General features: G+C 36.2%; 1 protein-coding gene across 17 annotated transcripts in view; it reads right to left on the bottom strand.

Annotated features, from left to right (window-relative positions):
* The window catches only part of TRIP12 (thyroid hormone receptor interactor 12), a 147,729-nt gene that overhangs the window by 35,586 nt on the left and 94,243 nt on the right, over window positions 1-17,900 (bottom strand). For 9 of the 17 annotated variants that reach the window (XM_061188074.1, XM_061188151.1, XM_061188094.1 and 6 more), the window contains 12 exons: window positions 15,586-15,734; window positions 12,460-12,495; window positions 12,283-12,378; window positions 11,394-11,486; window positions 11,036-11,197; window positions 8,333-8,401; window positions 8,077-8,242; window positions 5,699-5,816; window positions 5,421-5,580; window positions 3,439-3,592; window positions 1,406-1,634; window positions 962-1,080 (listed from right to left, as the gene is read on the bottom strand). In XM_061188074.1, the coding sequence (XP_061044057.1) occupies window positions 962-1,080; window positions 1,406-1,634; window positions 3,439-3,592; window positions 5,421-5,580; window positions 5,699-5,816; window positions 8,077-8,242; window positions 8,333-8,401; window positions 11,036-11,197; window positions 11,394-11,486; window positions 12,283-12,378; window positions 12,460-12,495; window positions 15,586-15,734 (1,551 nt within the window). The remainder of the gene's footprint in view (window positions 1-961; window positions 1,081-1,405; window positions 1,635-3,438; window positions 3,593-5,420; window positions 5,581-5,698; window positions 5,817-8,076; window positions 8,243-8,332; window positions 8,402-11,035; window positions 11,198-11,393; window positions 11,487-12,282; window positions 12,379-12,459; window positions 12,496-15,585; window positions 15,735-17,900) is intronic. The other 8 variants (XM_061188144.1, XM_061188123.1, XM_061188100.1 and 5 more) reach the window with 2 other exon arrangements.

Genomic DNA, 17,900 nt, shown 5'->3' on the forward strand with positions numbered 1-17,900 from the left:
TATCTCTGGGAAATGGAGAGAGTTTGCCTTCTATTTCACATAAATGTGTAGTACTGGATTGTTTTTGAAAACTCAATGTTATTTGAACAGAGCTAATAAGAAACAGTGAAAACTTCTTCCCATTTGATTCAATACTATTACACTAGCATGTCTGTTACATTCTCAAGATGTAAAGAGAAATGAATCCAGCATAAGAAAAGGTGATCAAAAGAACGGAAAACAGGTCATATGCATAAAGAACCAGGATTGTTTCTAAGACTGAAGATAAAGTATTACGTGAGGGGAAAACACCATCATTTTCTGCATCCTCACAAGACCTAAGTAACCTAATAGACCAAAAAGACCCATAAAGAGATTTCTGTTGATGAGAAGGAACTTTTAATATCTTGGCAGGTTTAAAAAGAATAAAACACCCAAATGAGTGATACAGTTTCATCTTTGAGGTCTTCAAGAAAAGAATGGAAAAGTACCATGTCCCCTAGGCTGATTTCGACATTGAAATTCCTCAAATTAGAGGACTATACCAATTGCATTCTGAAGATTATTCCAAGCCTTGAAATATTCCATTATCTACACAGTGAAGTAAAAAAATAATCCCTTTTACAGCTGTTCTGATCTACTAACAGGATTCCTTGGGAAAGTGACCTCTGACTTTTTCAAAGAATCTTTATGGGCAACTGTACGTTATCAGCATAAAAAGAAAAGTCAATGATTGCTTCTGGGCCATAAACACTCAAATCATTGAAACTTACTAAGTGTTCATCAACAGACAGTGAATCTCACACAACCTATAATAAAAGATTTATAAAAGATGCTCTATATGTATTAAAGCTGTAAGCATGCAAATATCTTACATAAAAATAAGTTTAATTTTTTTTCTATAGAGTATAACTATACTTCTACTGAAATAATGTTTAGACTAAAAGATTAACCATGAATTAACTATCATGAACGGCATTACCTTCTCTTCTGAAATAAACACTAAAAATATCAGGTAACTTCTGCATTAAGATCTCTGCCATCTGAAGTGCTCCAACTACTATCTTCAGGTCTTGGCTTGATAGCATGGAAGCAATATGACTAAAAAAAGAAAGCATTTGTATATAAAACATTTGTCTGAATTTGATAATTACTGCTGGCCATCCTACTTTAAATTTGAGAGCAAAATATTTTAAGTGTCAAACCAGTCCGCCAGAACAAGAATTTTTCTTAAATGCTCAACTTTTGCATTTAATTTATTCTTTATCAAAGGTGTTTGTGAATACAGAAAGACAACGAAGGGCTCAAAATACTCCAAATAAACTGTTTTGTGCATATTTTTTCTATACTATTTCTTTAAAGATTTCTGAAGTTACTTGCAGAGACTTGGATTTCTAAAGCGTTTTCACCACTTTCATGAACACACCTTGAAACAGCATGATTTTTCAGGACATCCTTTAGAAGTTCGGCATCCGCGAAATAAATTATCCTAAGAATTGCTCTAAGGCACTTATGTCTGACCGCAGGTCCTGCTGAGGAACTATACACTTCATAAAGAACACCAAATAATGTCTTAATAAAAGACTTAGCCAGTTCCGGATCCTCTTTCATAAGCTGTGCTCGAGCATCATCCTTCTTTAACTCTGAATATCCACCTGTAATAAAAAAATGTATAATCCTAAAGTTACAGACTTCAGAAACACAATAAAGTAAATAACATAAAGCATTCAAGCTGATGTAATTGTCTGAAATTCTACAAAAACTTTTTGGTTATAAAGCAAATTAACTTATCTAATGCAATCAACTGGGGTCTATAGATGGCATTAAGACAAATTTTAGCCAGCTAAACAACCACTGACCATTCTGGCCAACTGAAAAGCACAAGGCACCACTACACTGTATCTCTTATTTTTACTAATATATGTTCCACAAAATATTGGAGATGTTTCAGTATTAGCCAGCTAAACCACTAGTAAGAAATAAACAGAGTTGAAAAACTGGACAGTGAGTATGTAGCAAGAAACCGGAAAAACAAGATGACTTGTCACTTATGATTAGAGGGAATAAGGTGCAGGGGAAAGGTAATGGATGAAAAGCGCTAGAACAGGGGTTGGCAAAGTATGGTCCAAAGGCCCAATCCACCCACCACCTATTTTTGTAAATAAATTTTATTGGAACACAGCCACATATATTTGTTCACATATTGTATATGGCTGTTCGGGAGCTACAAGAGCAGTGCTGAATACAGAGACTGCATGGCCTGCAAAGGTTAAAATATTTACTATCTGGTCCTTTTCAGAAACAGTATGCTGACCCTTGCACTCTAGCCTAGACCTGCAAAATCAATGAACTAAATCCCTCAGGAAAGGAACAAATGACAGAAACCTGAAAAGAAAAAAAATCACGATCACCTATTCTTCATTAATTAAGAGAATTTTGGTGGGAAAGTATAAAATAAAAGGTTGGAAAGAACTAATATGATGGGGTGTGAGTGGATCCAAAGGTAAAACAGGGATAAAAGGATCAGATTTAAAAAACTGCATGGGCTGCAGAGAACAAACTGGCGGTTGCCAAAGGGGAGGGGGTGAGGGGAGAAAAGAAATAAGTGAGGGAGATTAAGGGAAACGAACTTCCAGTTGCAGAATAAATGAGTCACGAGTAAGAAATGTACAGCATGGGGAATACAGTCACTTACTGTTGTATATAATACCTTTGGTGACAGATAGTAAGTAGACTTATCATGGCGATCTTTTTGAAATGTACAGAAGTACTGAATCACTATGTTGTGTAACAGGAGCTAACACAGCATTGTAAGTTCATTATACTTCAAAACCAAACTCAAAGAGATCCGATCTGTGGTTACCGGGTTGGGGGGAGAGGGCGGGGGGGGGGCAGCAGGGGGTGGACTGGATGAAGGCAGTCATAAGGTATAAGCTTTCCCAGTTATAAGGTGAATTAGTACTAGGGATGTAACGTACATGACAAATATAGTGAACACTGCTGATGTTATATATGAACGCTAAGAGTTTCTTACCACACACAAACATTTTTTTTCTATTTCTTTAATTTCTATCTATGAGAAGCTGGATGTTCACTCAACTTATGGGATAATCATTTCATGACGTACGTAAGTCAAGCCATTATGTTGTACACCTTAAACTTATACAGTGCTGTGTGTCAATTATATCTCAATAAAACTGGAAGGCAGTGGTGGGGAAAGGGATGCACAGGACAATTCTGATGAAAGTCCAGGACACTGCAAATCACAAAAGCAGGAAAATCTTGGGGAAGATGCCAGTTAATACTGGCTCATTTGCCGATTAAAGCAACAACAAAAAATTAATTACTACTATGCAACTGTCTTAAGTTTAATAATAACACTCCATAAAACAATTATTTGTTACTGCAAATACTACTCACAGACAATACAGTACTACTTTTAACTCAAAAGATACTTACTACTGTTAGTATTGGCTAAGGGGTTAGGTTTTCTCTGAATGGCACGTGCTGTTCCCGTGTCCTCATTGATTTGCTGCATAGAATTAAAATCAATAGTATAAACTCGTCCCAGAGTGGACAAGCTTATCTCATCCTCACCGACCTGATGGGCTGCCTGAGAGCAAAGAGAGAGAAACCTTGAATATAAACATGGAGAAATTTATCAACTTAAGACACAGTGGGAACCCTCAATAAATGCTAACTTACATATTTGTTTCATCAGGTTTTAGATGGTGAAGTAACAATATAGAAGTTTTAATAGTGTGGATGTGACAAAACTCATTCACCCAACAAACCGTTCTTAATTAAACACAAATATACATTATAGGACCTATCAGGTCCCCTGAGACAAATACAGGTAAAATCCTGATGAAGGATCCAGTCATGTAGAATCACTGACATGAAGACGATACTATTTGTGTTAAAAAGGCCTTGAAGACATTGCTGACAGAAAAAAAACTGTTATCCATAAATCTTAGTATCTAATTCTTAGGTTAAAACGTTATTTACAGCATGGATTCCTAGCAGCCCATCAAAATCCTCCTTTAAACAAAATGATCCTATAAAATTATCCTTAGGAAACAAAAAAGACTTTACATTTAAATGATGCCCTAAGATTGAAAGGGACACAATTGGAACTAAAGAAACTAATCCCCAGGGGCGGCAAGTATTACAAAGTATGTATCTCAAATGAGACAATATGATTAACACCGTTTGCTTGATTTTAGACAGCCTAAAGAAGTGATAAAATATTCATTCTTATGGAATTCCTTGGTTGAATGGAAGACAGGACTCTTAGGAAGTACAAGACAGTAAACTAACAGTGAATATACAATTATCGGGAAAATGCTAAAAAGAAGAATGCTTAGCGTTAGAGACCGCGACCTACTTATAAACTAAGGCTAACGATGCACAAAGACCAGTCACCTTTAACTTCCTCATAACATAACAGCTAGCTCTGAATTTAGATATTTTCATAAGATCTTCTGATCTTGTAACATGTTTTTCACAAACTCATTTTTAGAAACTAACTAGGGGAAAGGACCTTAAAGAAAAAAAAGTCTATTTAAGTGTCATGTCCTAAAAAATTCTAATTAACACAGCTTGAAATCAGAAAATATATTAATACTTAAAGTAACTTACATATGAAAACATTAGTAAATGATGCTTGGCATCTCAAATAATGCAGTGACCCAACACTTCCTAAACTAGGGCAAATATTTTCCTAACCTGAGAAATTTTTGAAATATTTCTGTGCAAACTTAATATGAAGAAGTATGGAAAAAAGAATAAAATCACACATAAAAACCTTCACAGAAAAATCACTAAATATTTTAGTGTGTTTCTTTCCTTTGTTATCATTCCTCTTTTCTTTTGCCGAGTTCCCAAGAGTCAGTCACATAATTTTTTTGAACATTTTGTTTTCATTTATAGCATATCATATTTTAAGTCATTAAAATTTATCCCATTAAGGTCTGGATTATATACAAACCTATGTATATTTCACAATTTACTTAATCATTCATCTAAAGCTAGATATTTAGATTGTTTCCATATTTTTGCTCTTTAAAAATACGGAGAAGCAGCTACTTGTATGTAATCTTTGCTTTTGAGAGATTTCTTCTGGATAGGAGATAGAAGGGACTTTTAGAAACATGTAGCCTAACTCCTCCCGTGTTTCCTTGCAGAAGCGAGGAAACTATGGAACAAAGGTCTTAAGTTACTTGCTCCAAGTCAAGCAGGTAGTGAGCAGCAGCAGGACTAGAACATCATGTTTTCTGCCCTGAACAGAAATGAGGACCTTGTTCTCAGGAGACAAAACGAGAAAATCTTGAGTTAATTCAACATTGAGCACATTTAAGTACACACGTCCGCCTCCCCACTCCAGCCCTACACCCACTCTCCACCAAATAAGACATATTTAAACGGTACGATGAAACTACTACCTCAATGATCCGGCTGTCAATCCTGTTATAGGGATGCCAAAGGCCCCGGTCATCACGCCACTGCCATATCGCACCATCTGTGTTCTGTGCATTTCCCTTCTTCAGCATGGTATCAACTGCAAAAATGCCCTCTTTTGGTAAACATGGCATAAGTTCACTGAAAACGAAAGGTGCAATTATTTTAATAAGTAGCTTCCTGAGCTGTCAGTAAACACCAGGTTTCTCAAGTAAAATACCCTCATATAAACCACAGTTATTATTGGCCCAATCTTTACCAGATCAGAGATGTCAGTTCATACAGTTCTTGAGGACTTCGTGGAACAAGATCAATCTGTTCCTGACAACTTCCATTGGAGGCACCACACAGGAGAAAGTGAAGCGTTTCTGCAATGTCTGTAAAACCAACAACAAAAAGCAAAACCCTATGAAACTACTTATATTGCCATATTTAAAAGGCAATCATTGCCTAGGGGGGAAACAATCAGAAATATTTTCTTGTACAGCTATATACCACAGAAATTAAAGTGAAAAATCCAAATGAGTTGTCATTAAAACCTTAAAAAAATCATAAAGATTTAAACAATTTCTTTCTGAGGACTTAAGTTTGAGTCCTAACCTTCCAGCAAGACACCTAATCACAAATCCACTGCAGAGACTTCAGGGATCTTGTATTACTTTCCTTGAGGAGCACAGTGCTTTGCAAAAAAGTGTACTAAACATATTTTATCCTCGACTCAAGTATATATGTATATTTGTCTTCAATTCAAATATACTGAAAACATGTGACCAATAGAATAAAACACAGCAGTTAAAAGCATCTGAAATTACCATATTGTGATCAGGAAAACCTTTACCTTAAATGACAGTAAGCATGCCAACTAAATTTAAAGATCATTAAAATATCCTCTACCACAAGCTTCCATCCCCAGAAGACATCAGTTTATGGAAGAATTTGCACGAAAACTAGTTTAGTGTACTGACACTGACAGTGAGTGGAGGAAGCCCCCAGGCTCCAAAGGTTTTGGTCATTCTAACAGCTACGACCCAAAGACAGGGCTGTGTCTCTGTTGGTATCTATAAAATACTACACATATGCAAAATATACATAAACATTTCATTGAAATGTTCTGCCAGTAATCAGTAAGTTCTGTTGTCAAGGAAAGTATTCACCATTAATTTGGGCAGAGGGGTGTGGATAAATCTCTGACTCACTGAAATTTCACAAACAGTGATCAAAAATTTTAAAAAGTTCTTGAAAAAGTCATTTTGCCAACTTTCTTAAGAAATATGAATATGGCAATGGTACATTATTAACTTTTTCTTTTTTAAAGAGATCAGAGGATGACAACAGAATGGAAAGAACCAGAGAGGTTCGTGTTACTGAAGTAGAATGATCATGTGGCAAACTTCCTAAAGTATGCAGAAGAGGTGAAAACATTCATCATACTAAAGAAAAAATTCCAAAACGTTAAGACAAACAAGTCAGACAGGAATTTCCCAAACCAGGATATAGGAAAATGCTGTGCCACACCACACGGTAACAAGAGATAATCCTGTGGGCAAACTTCAAGAAATGGGGAAATTCAAGGGGGCCCTAGGGATTTTCATAAGCAAAGTACATTATGACTACGCAAAAAAAGAGTTAAACCTTTCCCAAGCTTATCTACGCAGAGAGGACTTTGTTCATGGCATAAGCAAAACAGGGTTCCCTGGGATACTAAGTTCAGGAATGACTCAATGCTGTAAGAGGAATCTCTTCAATAAAGCACCTCAGCAACACTATTTTTCTACAAAATTCTGTGTCATGTGCTAAAATTCACAAGTAATGCGAAATATAAAACTGAGTCCCCCCCCACCCCCCCCAAAAAAGTCTCTTATACCACTTAATATTCTGTTTGAAGTGGTGGGACAAAGACTGTTTTGTCAGTGAGTGTCATCACTGACTCCCAAGGTAACGCCCTCAAAGATTAGAATTATGGACATGAAATTAGCCACAATGATAGGTGCTTCATAAAAAAGTGATCAACGCTCTACCAGCAATAATAACAACATACGGATGTCTTCTGACATTAACTTGTGAAATTTAAGGTTTAAGAGAGTAATGGGCAATTGCAATAGCAGTGCAATAAAACTTGATACCCTGCACATGTAAGTTTGGGAAAGGCTTAGAAATATTAAAGTAGCAAAGATCAGAGACATTCATCTGTGTAAATAAGTTCCAACATTTTGAGGGAAGAAAGCATTCTGGAATCATAAACTGCTGGCAAATCTAATGTGGGAAAAAAGGACTACCTATAAGCAGAAGAGAAGCAGTTACTGGTAACATAAAACTCAGAATTCTCCTAATGAAGCATCATTACTTAATTGACATTGTACAGAAAGCAATGACTTTGGGTCTTTAGCCCTACACCAAGGGTAAAATTTTAATATATTATATACTTTAAAAATTGTATGTAGGCAGCATTACTATACTGTCACAACACAAATTTATTACATATTAACATTTTTCTTCCTTTACTATCCAGTGCCTGTGATATTAGCCATTTCAACTTGCTTATGTTGACTTTACTTATTAACAGAGATTAAACTCACACACACACACAAACACAAGCTGTTTTTCCTGTATAAAACAGAATAATAAAATAGCACTTACTTTGCTTCATAAGTTGAACCGCTAAAGTTGGACAGTTGGAACACATCAAAGAAAACATGCGAACCACCATTATAAACATCCCAGAACTTAGAATTGGTGGAGTTACTACCAATAGTTGTTGAACATTTGTTAGCAGATCTTTGGAGGCAACCTGCTGGAGTAAATTCTTCACAAACACAAGAAAGAAAAAGCTCTTACTTCGTGAGGCAGCAATTTAACAACTTCATGAAAATACCAACAAAGACTAAACGCTTACCTCCTCATGTTGGAAGTTGTCCACGAGACGTGCAAAACAAAGGCAAGTGCTTTCTACTGACTTTTTGTCCTTTTTAATAAAGGAAAATAAAGTTTGTTAATATAAAACATTTTCACTGTCGTACGTAACTCCCTTATCTTCTTCCTAACCCCAAATTCTTCAAGACTTACTTAATTAGATATGAGCTTTGAAAATGCTGTGACCCTAATAAGCAAACAATCAGTAATGTCATGATTTCAAAGCAAAGGGAATCATACTGATAGAACCTCTCTCCTCCATTAAGAACCCAACATATAAAAAGCAAATACATAGACAGGGAACAACTTTTGTACTTCTATAATTTCAATACCCAAACAAAAACTATAATAAAGAAAAAATAAACATCCTACCATTCTAAAAAGCCTTACAAGTAGAAATGCTTAAAACATGCATTCACTAAGAAGTTGTAAATAGTTAAGTATGTATGTGAGCCAGAGGTTTACTGATAGTAAGAAAAACTTGATATAGATTTGCTCTATCATTATGAAAACAATCTAAATACTATTAGACTGATCTTAATGAGAAAACATTTGGAATAACTCTCATAAGAACAGAAAGAACAATTTAATGGCATATTTTGATAGACTTCGGTTTTTTCTAATTGATAAATGGGCTTCAGATGTAAAAACTAGACTTAGTTGTGTAAAAATGAAAGTAATTCTGGTATTACAGAAGTCCTACACCTTCGCTGTCACGATTTAAGTCTAGAAAGAATGCTACAATAACAGGGCCCACTATTTAACTTCTCTGATTGTCGGGCCATACTTCCAAAATAAGGTGAACTCACACCTAACTAGAGAACATTTCTAGCCCCCATAAAGTAAAGGTTATCTCAGCCTGCTAAGTTTTTTAAAATAAATAAAAAATGAATGGCACTACTTGTGTCTTGATCATCTTAGAAGCAAAATCCTCCAGTGATTCAATAATCAATATTATTTTACCTATCTTATGTAAACACCTTATTTAATATAGGTACACCTCATTTTATTGTGCTTCACTTTAGTGCACTTCGCAGATACTGCATTTTTGACAAACTGAAGGTTTGTGGAAGCCCTGCACCCAGCAAGTCTGTTGGCGCTATTTGTCCAACAGCACTGCCTCACTCCCTGTCTCTGTATTACATTGTGGTAATTCTCCCAACATTTTAAACCCTCCCCCCTCCACCAGCAAAAAGATTACGAGTCCCTGAAGGATCAAATGATGGTTAGCATTTTTAACAATGAAGGATTTCTTAATTAAGGTATGTACATTGTTTTTTTTTAGACACAATGCTATTGCGCACTTAATAGACTACATCAGCGGTCCCCAACCTTTCTGGCACCAGGGACCAGTTTCATGGAAGACAATTTTTCCACAGATTTGGGGGGGGGGGTGCGTTTCGGGATGATTCAAGCGCATTACACTTACTGTGCACTTTATTTCTTTCTATTATTATTACATTGTAATATATAATGAATAATTATACAACTCACCATAATGCAGAATCAGTGGGAGCCCTGAGCTTGTTTTCCTGCAACTACATGGTCCCATCTGGGGGTGATGGGACCGACTCAGCTCCACCTCAGGTCATCAGGCATTGGATTCTCATAAGGAGCGCATGATCGAGATCCCTCGCATGCGCAGTTCACAGTACAGTTCACGCTCCTATGAGAATCTAATGCCGCCGCTGATCTGACAGGAGGCGGAGCTCAGACAGTAATGCGAGCGATGGGGGAGCGGCTGTAAATACAGAGGAAGCTTCGCTCACTCGCCCGCTGCTCACCTCCTGCTGTGCGGCCCGGTTCCTAACAGGCCACGGACTGCTACCGGTCCGTCGCCAGGGGGTTGGGGCGACTACATTGTAGTGTAAAAAGAACTTTCATACGCGCTGGGAAACCAACAAATTCTTGTGACTCGCTTTATTGTGATATTTCGCTTTGCTGCAGTGGTCAGAACTGAACCCACAGTATCTCCGAGGTATGCCTGTATATTTTACATACCTAATTTTCCCCAAGAAGATTTTAAGCGCACTTTGTAAAGGTGACTTAAAAGTCAGATCTCTAAAAAGCTCTTTAGCAATAACAACACTTTGAAACATTACAAGAAAATTCAATTTCTCTAAAATCTCGAAGCTTAACTCACGAACTGTCCTCCACCAGGGGCTCTATATGCTCTGCTTCTCATACTGCAACACCAGGCCCACTGATTCCATCTCCTAATTGCGCCTGTTCTTCTCCAACCCCAGACAGTTGCAGTCTGCATTTCTTATTTCATTTCTATCTGGCACATACATAGTCTCATCTCTCTTCTGATCTTAACCCATACCCTCCTAGTCTTGCCTGCCTAACCCAATACCTTTCAGGAAATGGTGATCTTTCTAAAAGGAAATTCTGATCATATTACATAGGAAACACTCAGTGTTTGCTGAAATAATAAATTTACCCCTAAAGTCAAAATAGTTGAAGATATCATAAACGAAGAAGTACTGTTCATCTGGGTAAATCCACCGAAATTTCATAAAATAACCTAATATATAGTACATGACTAGGTAACAGGAAAAAACACAGATGAGAACATTTCCAAGTTACATATCCAGTTGGAAGATTTAAGACCCTAGTTGAAATTAGCATTTTAAAAAATGTAATAAAAATGTTTTATGATGCATAAAATAGGTTTATGTTTTACCTGGTGGGTTAGCCTTTGGGTTAGCAATGGGAGGGAATCTGCCACAAAATGAAATTCATCTGGCGTGATACTCTGGCAGCAATTGGCTGCAATTGCTAGTGCATTCCTTTGGGCATTTATGCTGAAGAACTCTAGATACAGCAAGCAGTCTGCCAAACCACCCTAAAATATAGGAAACAGTTAAAGCCAAGAAATACCCTTTTATCAGCAATTAAAAAAAAAAAGCCTCCTAAAAGTCTAGCACATCACTTGGAAACAGCATGTGTACCTTATAGAGACTGCAATCTAGGAACTAATACAAATGTGGATCTAAAATCCAACATTAAATGAAATATAGTCCTTCGGTAACAACACTTACCGCCTGTAGAATGGCTTTACTGTGTCTACGTGATAACATCTCCAAGGCCGTCAAGGCCTGCTCTGCCACATCAATACACTGAATAACTTGCAGCTGGGAACATATAAATAGGAAACTTAAGGTTATCATTCAAGTTTTTTACTCATTGCTCATCTTTGACATGAATAAACAACACTTTCTCTAATTTCCATCAATCTATACTGCCTCTAACCTGAAACCCACCATAGGAAACCAGCGATTTATGCGCTTAAGCCAAACATACTGGCAATACATTTTTTTTCCTTCCAACTACTTTAAAGATATTGAAAAATATGTTTTACATAGAGAATAAACTAAATTCAATTATATAACTTTAAATCTTCATATTTAAAATAAATGGGTTGGTTTATACAACAAATTTTAAAAATCAAGTTTTAAACTTTATACCATATTCCAGTCATCAGATAATGCAAACTTTACTGTGCTATGACCTTGAGCAAGGCACTTTTGTCTCAGCCTTCTCAGCTGTAAAATGAGGGTATAAATAGCTATCAACCTCACTGGGATGTTTTCTAGAAATAATGAGATTATTTTTAATCAAGTACTTTAAGTTCTTCTCTGGAAGATTTTATACTAAGGCAGTAATTGTTATTATTAAAAAATTATAATACTGGGTTGATTTTACAAATGCTTTATTAGCATCAACTTTAAACTGCCGTTCTGCTAGACATAAAACATTTTTCTGGAACCTTGGCTAAAAAATATACTTTAGTTAGATAATGGATGCTAAAAAATGTCTTTTAATGTGGCCTCACAATTTGATGTACTACTTTACAATTCAACAGTCAAGAGTTCTCAACTTGATTCCCCTATGCCTGCTTTCAAACAAGTTGGGCAAAAGTAGGATTACCTTTTCTAAAAAGACAGGAATTGCATCTACTACAACAGCGGATGATCGAGGAAGTGCTTCCATCATGTATGTTAAGGCTCGACAAGCGTGGTTCATCTAGAAAAGAAGCCATTTTTACTCAATAAAAACTCAAAGTTTAAATTTGGAGTGATTTTTAAAAATATAGTACATACTTACAATATCAAAATTATGCTCCATCTGCAGTAATGTTATCTGTTTAAAAAGATTATAACAAAGTATTAGAAGCTATATTCTTAGAAGTCCTAGAAGTATTTCTTCTACTTCAACTGAAATAGAACTGCATGATCCAAGAATTTTACCATACAAAAATAATATCAAGTTAAAACCTAGCATGCATACACAAGAAATGATTATTCTTAGGATGGCATGACACACACACTGAAGCACTGACTTGGGATAATCATCACCAATGATCCAGGTCAAAAGCAAAGCCTTCCTGCTGCTTACAACCAACCCTCCTGGTGCCTCTATTCCCCCATTCAGAAGCCCATTAACATGTCACTGAGGGCTTAACAGGTGTCAATAAGTATTATACATAAGTAAACAGACCAGCAATGCACTGACATTTGTTAAATTAACAACTATCAGTACAGATTCAATATCATAGCTTAAACTCTTGTAAATTAGCTTCTCTAAAAGTTGAGCGAAGCACCATTTAACTCAGCTGTAAAATACACAGTAGTACAGGATTTAAACACGATATTGATCACATCAAAAATGAATTATGCGCTAATTAAAACTCAAAGTAATATAATTATTTTACAAATGCATGAGTTAGTCTAAACATCTGATTTTATTTTAGTTTTTCTTCTGGGAAAGACCTTAAGCAGATTTTAACCATGTTTTTCAAAGGAGGGGATGCAAAACTACTACAGATATACACTCCATCTTCCTGAAGCAGCCAAAGCTACCAAAGAAATTTCCTACTTGGGGAAAGAGACAATCATTCACTGTCTTCTAGTTCAATGGAAATTTTAAATGCGTTGAATTTAAGCTGTAAAGTACCTTTCAATTAAATGTACGTCAGACATCAGATATCCTAATGCAATATTCATTTAATATGAATGTCTTCTCAGCTCTGAATTATGCTTGGTAAAATATATCTATATACCAGAGATCCTGATAACTGTTTTTGTTAAACACACAACATAAACACACACACACATGCACAAGCGTGCACACTCTGTCTCAAATCACCTACAAATCAGTCACTTATAAAACACCTACTCTAAGTTGAAGTGGTTGTTATGCTAACAGAAAAAGTAATAAGTTCTCCAATTCTTTAAGGTGGAATGAACCTTGTAATACCACATTTGGGAAGAACTGCTGTAAACAGATTCTTCACCAAAAATGACTGTTTATGGTCACACAGGTGTATGGTGATTGATGGATATATAATATTCAACTGTGATGAAAGATAAATCTGGACAATTCATTATTAACAGCATGAGCTGACTTGTGCAGGTCTGCCAAGTATGTAAATCTAATCAATACCACCATCAAATTAAGAAAATTGGATTATGCTAATGTTTCTGCCTAGATTTAACAACTTCTTTACTTAACCAATAAAAACCGCTGTTTAACAGAGATAAGTACATGGTAAACCTAGTTCTTTGTTACTATTTATTTTTAAATGAACAAAAACAAACAAGGAAGTTTAATTCAGGTCATAAAAGCCAGCTATTGAAGAAATCAATAATTTGAGCATGAATATAAACATAGGTAAATGTCAGAGTACAAAGGCTAATACTGCTTTCATGAAACATTAAAAAATTAATATGCAAACCTGTAGAGTGGAACTGGTAAGACTTGAGAGCTAGCTTTTGTTACCAGGAGGTCTGCATGGCAGAAGGTAAAGAGACTGCTCTATCCTTTATCACTTCCTGCCAGAGCAGAGCCATCCAACAAATAAGAACAGGCCGAATAAAGACTATGTCATCTTGTATTTGACTGGTCTTCACTCAGCTCTCTCCGTAATGTGATAATGTGATCAAATGAGACAATCTGATACTCCAATCACAGTTTCATTTTTGTCAACTTTACTAGATGTGTAAACAAAGACTTGAATGATATTTAACTTCCAAGGTAAAATACACTATGAATGTATATTCATGCTTATGTTAGTCTTTTGTTACTATTTCATTCAGACTTAATTTTAATCTTAAATTATAGCCAATTTCTTTAATCTAGCATTGAGAAAATTACCAAGCCACTATTTGAAAGATGTATTATGCTCAAGGGCCTACATTTAGTAATGGCAATTTCTCTTCCTGTTGTTTTCACATTAAAAAGCTTAAGCGATTAAGATATTAATAAATTCTAAATACCAACTCACAACTGTGTTGAAAAATCCTTAGAAGATTTTAAAAATTGTTTTTCTATTGTTGAGTATTGTTTTGTTTCTTTTGTTTTTGCTTAACATAAAACCTTTTTTTTAGCTGGAGGATCCACGTGGTGTTCCGGCTTAACTGCTCTGCCATGCACACTGCTATCAAGCATGAAACCTTGATGGCCCACAAAGAGAACCCACAAGTGAGCTGCTTGTTATTGTCCTGTGAATCACCAGTTTAAAAGAAAAAAGCATGTAAGTTTTGGCATAGTACGTCAAGGTATCACCTGATGGGGCTAACAACTTAAAATTTTAAACCACATGGTCATTGAAGTATCAAAGACAGCATAACTATTCATCAAGAAATGGTTTAGGGCTTCCCTGGTGGCACAGTGGTTAAGGATCCGCCTGCCAATGCAGGGGACACAGGTTCGAGCCCTGGTCCGGAAAGATCCCACATGCTGTGGAGCAACTGAGCCCGTGTGCCACAACTACTGAGCCTGTGCACTAGAGCCCGCAAGCCACAACTACTGAGCCCGCGTGCCACAACTACTGAAGCCCGCGCGCCTAGAGCCCGTGCTCTGCAACAGAAGAAGCCACCGCAAGGAGAAGCCCGCGCACCGCAACGAAGAGCAGCCCCCGCTTGCCGCAACTAGAGAAAGCCTGCGCACAGCAACGAAGACCCAATGCAGCCAAAAATAAAATAAAAATAAAAAATAAATAAATTTATTAAAAAAAAGAAATGGTTTACAAATTTTACTCATTCATCATTAACAGTCACGCACAATCTCTATAAAGCATGAAATAAAAGCACTAAGCCACACTCTACTATCTCTTAGTTCTATCTTATTTTAAAATTCTTAACGACAATAATCATGTTTTTAGTAAAAAAAAAAAAATATGGGCAGCATTCAGAGGATGACTGGGATAAAACGAGGGGAAGACTCTCTTACCAAAGCTGGAACAACACTCTTGACAGGAAACCCTCCCAGTGTCTCCTCATTTCCCATGACCAATAACTGACACATCTCAATAACTGCCTGGAGTTGCTGGCTTTCATCGCTTGCTTGTAGTCCTTGCAGAAGCTGCTGGGCCTTAGAACCTTCACATGGAAAAAAAAATCATTATTTTTAAACACTTAAAATTATTACTAGGTGTTAAGTGTGACTTTACATGCTGGCTGCTTTTCTTCTTTGGATCCCAATTAAAGGCTAGGTCTATACCAGTGTTAAGACAGGCTGCTGATTATTCAAGACGTAATTAAATTAGCTGGATTTACTCTGCCATAAAGTAATGTCACAGTTATTTATATTTCTCTAAGTTTTATCTTTTTAAATGAGAGAAGTTGATTGGTATTTAACAGCTGAAACAAAAATTAATATCCATAAGACTAATATGAACTGCTACCTTTAACATACATGCTTTCAAAAATACGTATAACTAGTGAGCAGAAAGCCTTCTGCAATAATAAAAACCTGGCAAACAATGATGCCCAGGCATCAAAGGAAATGTTATATACCTCTAAATACCTCCATGAGAATAAATGGAATCCAAGTAACAGTGAAAAGGGCAAGGAAATAAAGACAAACAGAACAATGCATCTAATAAAAGGGAATGAAAAGAATGAAATATTTTCTAAAAACAGCAAAAGACTGGCCTTTTCACCTCCTCTCATTTCATGGGCAGATGCTGCTATCACAGTGCTTTAGAGTACTTCTACTTTTAAGGGTCAATTCCATCGCCCAAACATTTGAAAAATGCTAAGGCTCAACTACCACAATAAATAAGTTGTCAATAAACCGAGTAAGACACTCAAAAATAAAGTCTACAAATGTGTTTCAAATTTTCCTGGACACCCTCCTTCTTGTAACCATGATTAACTCCATTAATGCTTATAAACTTATACCTGAGGTTACTTTCAAGTCCTTTCCCTTCTGAGACCTTTTCAGTTTATTGTTTGTATGCTGGATTTTTTACATTAAGTACTGAAATGCTTAGAAATGATATATGTTTGGAAACTGTCAATGAATGTGGAATTCATATGAACATCAAAAAAAGTTTTTCCCAATTAAGCATCAATGATCTTCTGGGATGGCATAAACCTTTCAAAGGGATACACAATAATCCTGACAACGTCTGTTTTCTCTATTATTTAAGACTGTGGCTAATGAACTGCGTAACTATCACTGCCTAACTCCCTTTACCATAATTAAGAGTCTGTCCAAAAATACACTGCAAGACATTCAAGTTCAAAGGGACAGCATCTTTAAAGTTTTCAAACTAAATACTATCAGTTCCAGTTAGGGCAGGCTTAACATTTTTGTGTTGAAATAATGTGGAAGGAAGAACAAAATGAAGGGAAAGTAACTATGAAAACAAAAGAAATCTTCAGCTGCTTCTAGATTTGTTTTTAAAGAATGAAATAGTTCAAATAGAGTATACCCTAATAACAACCACCAAAAATAGGAAAAACTGACGCAAGTCGTTGGATGCTCTATCAACACTGAGGCTGGCAGGTCTAAGCACATGGATCATTTCAGCATGCTCAAACAAATCATCACGAATACCACTGGACTTCTGGGCTGTTCCTAAAAGGACCTTATGCCAAATGACAACAAAAAGTCAATGCCATTATTTTCCTCTGACATGTGAAGAGAAACCACCTCATACAGATCAATTTTGGTTTTAAGGATAATTTTATACTCCTGAAAATTACTGAGACCCCATGTGTGTGGTTTATATCTACTGTTATTTATAAAATGTGTCTGGAACTAAAAGAGAAACATTTTGAAATACTTGGTTAATTCATTACATATTAATATAAACAAAAACTTGTGAAAAAGACCACAATTTTCCAAAACAACAGCAACAAAATACAGTGGCGAGTAGCACTGTTTTGCTGCTGTCGTTGCAAACGGCCTAAGCGCCAGGCTGAATGAGAAAGAGCTGTGCGCTCACCCCTGCTCCCTCTTCCAAGCCGAGAAACTAGCTTACGAGAGACGAAGCGTGTGGAAAAACGGGCCTACTTTGCCACAAAGACTATTTAAAAGACATGGACGCGTTAGTAAAGACAAAATTAATGACTTTGTTTTGGAAGCGCATCCTTATGTAAACATGGAGTTTTTTACTAGGACCATGTGACACTGAAAAATAAAATACCTGCCAGTAGTCTGGTGCCACTGCCTTGACTCTAATTAAGGCACCAGCAGTTTTATACCCACAACAGCTTTTGCACTTTTAATTCAAACATGAACAAAGTAGAAAAGGA

This window comes from Eubalaena glacialis, chromosome 1 (genome assembly GCF_028564815.1).
Source record: "Eubalaena glacialis isolate mEubGla1 chromosome 1, mEubGla1.1.hap2.+ XY, whole genome shotgun sequence".
Classification (NCBI taxonomy): domain Eukaryota; kingdom Metazoa; phylum Chordata; class Mammalia; order Artiodactyla; family Balaenidae; genus Eubalaena; species Eubalaena glacialis.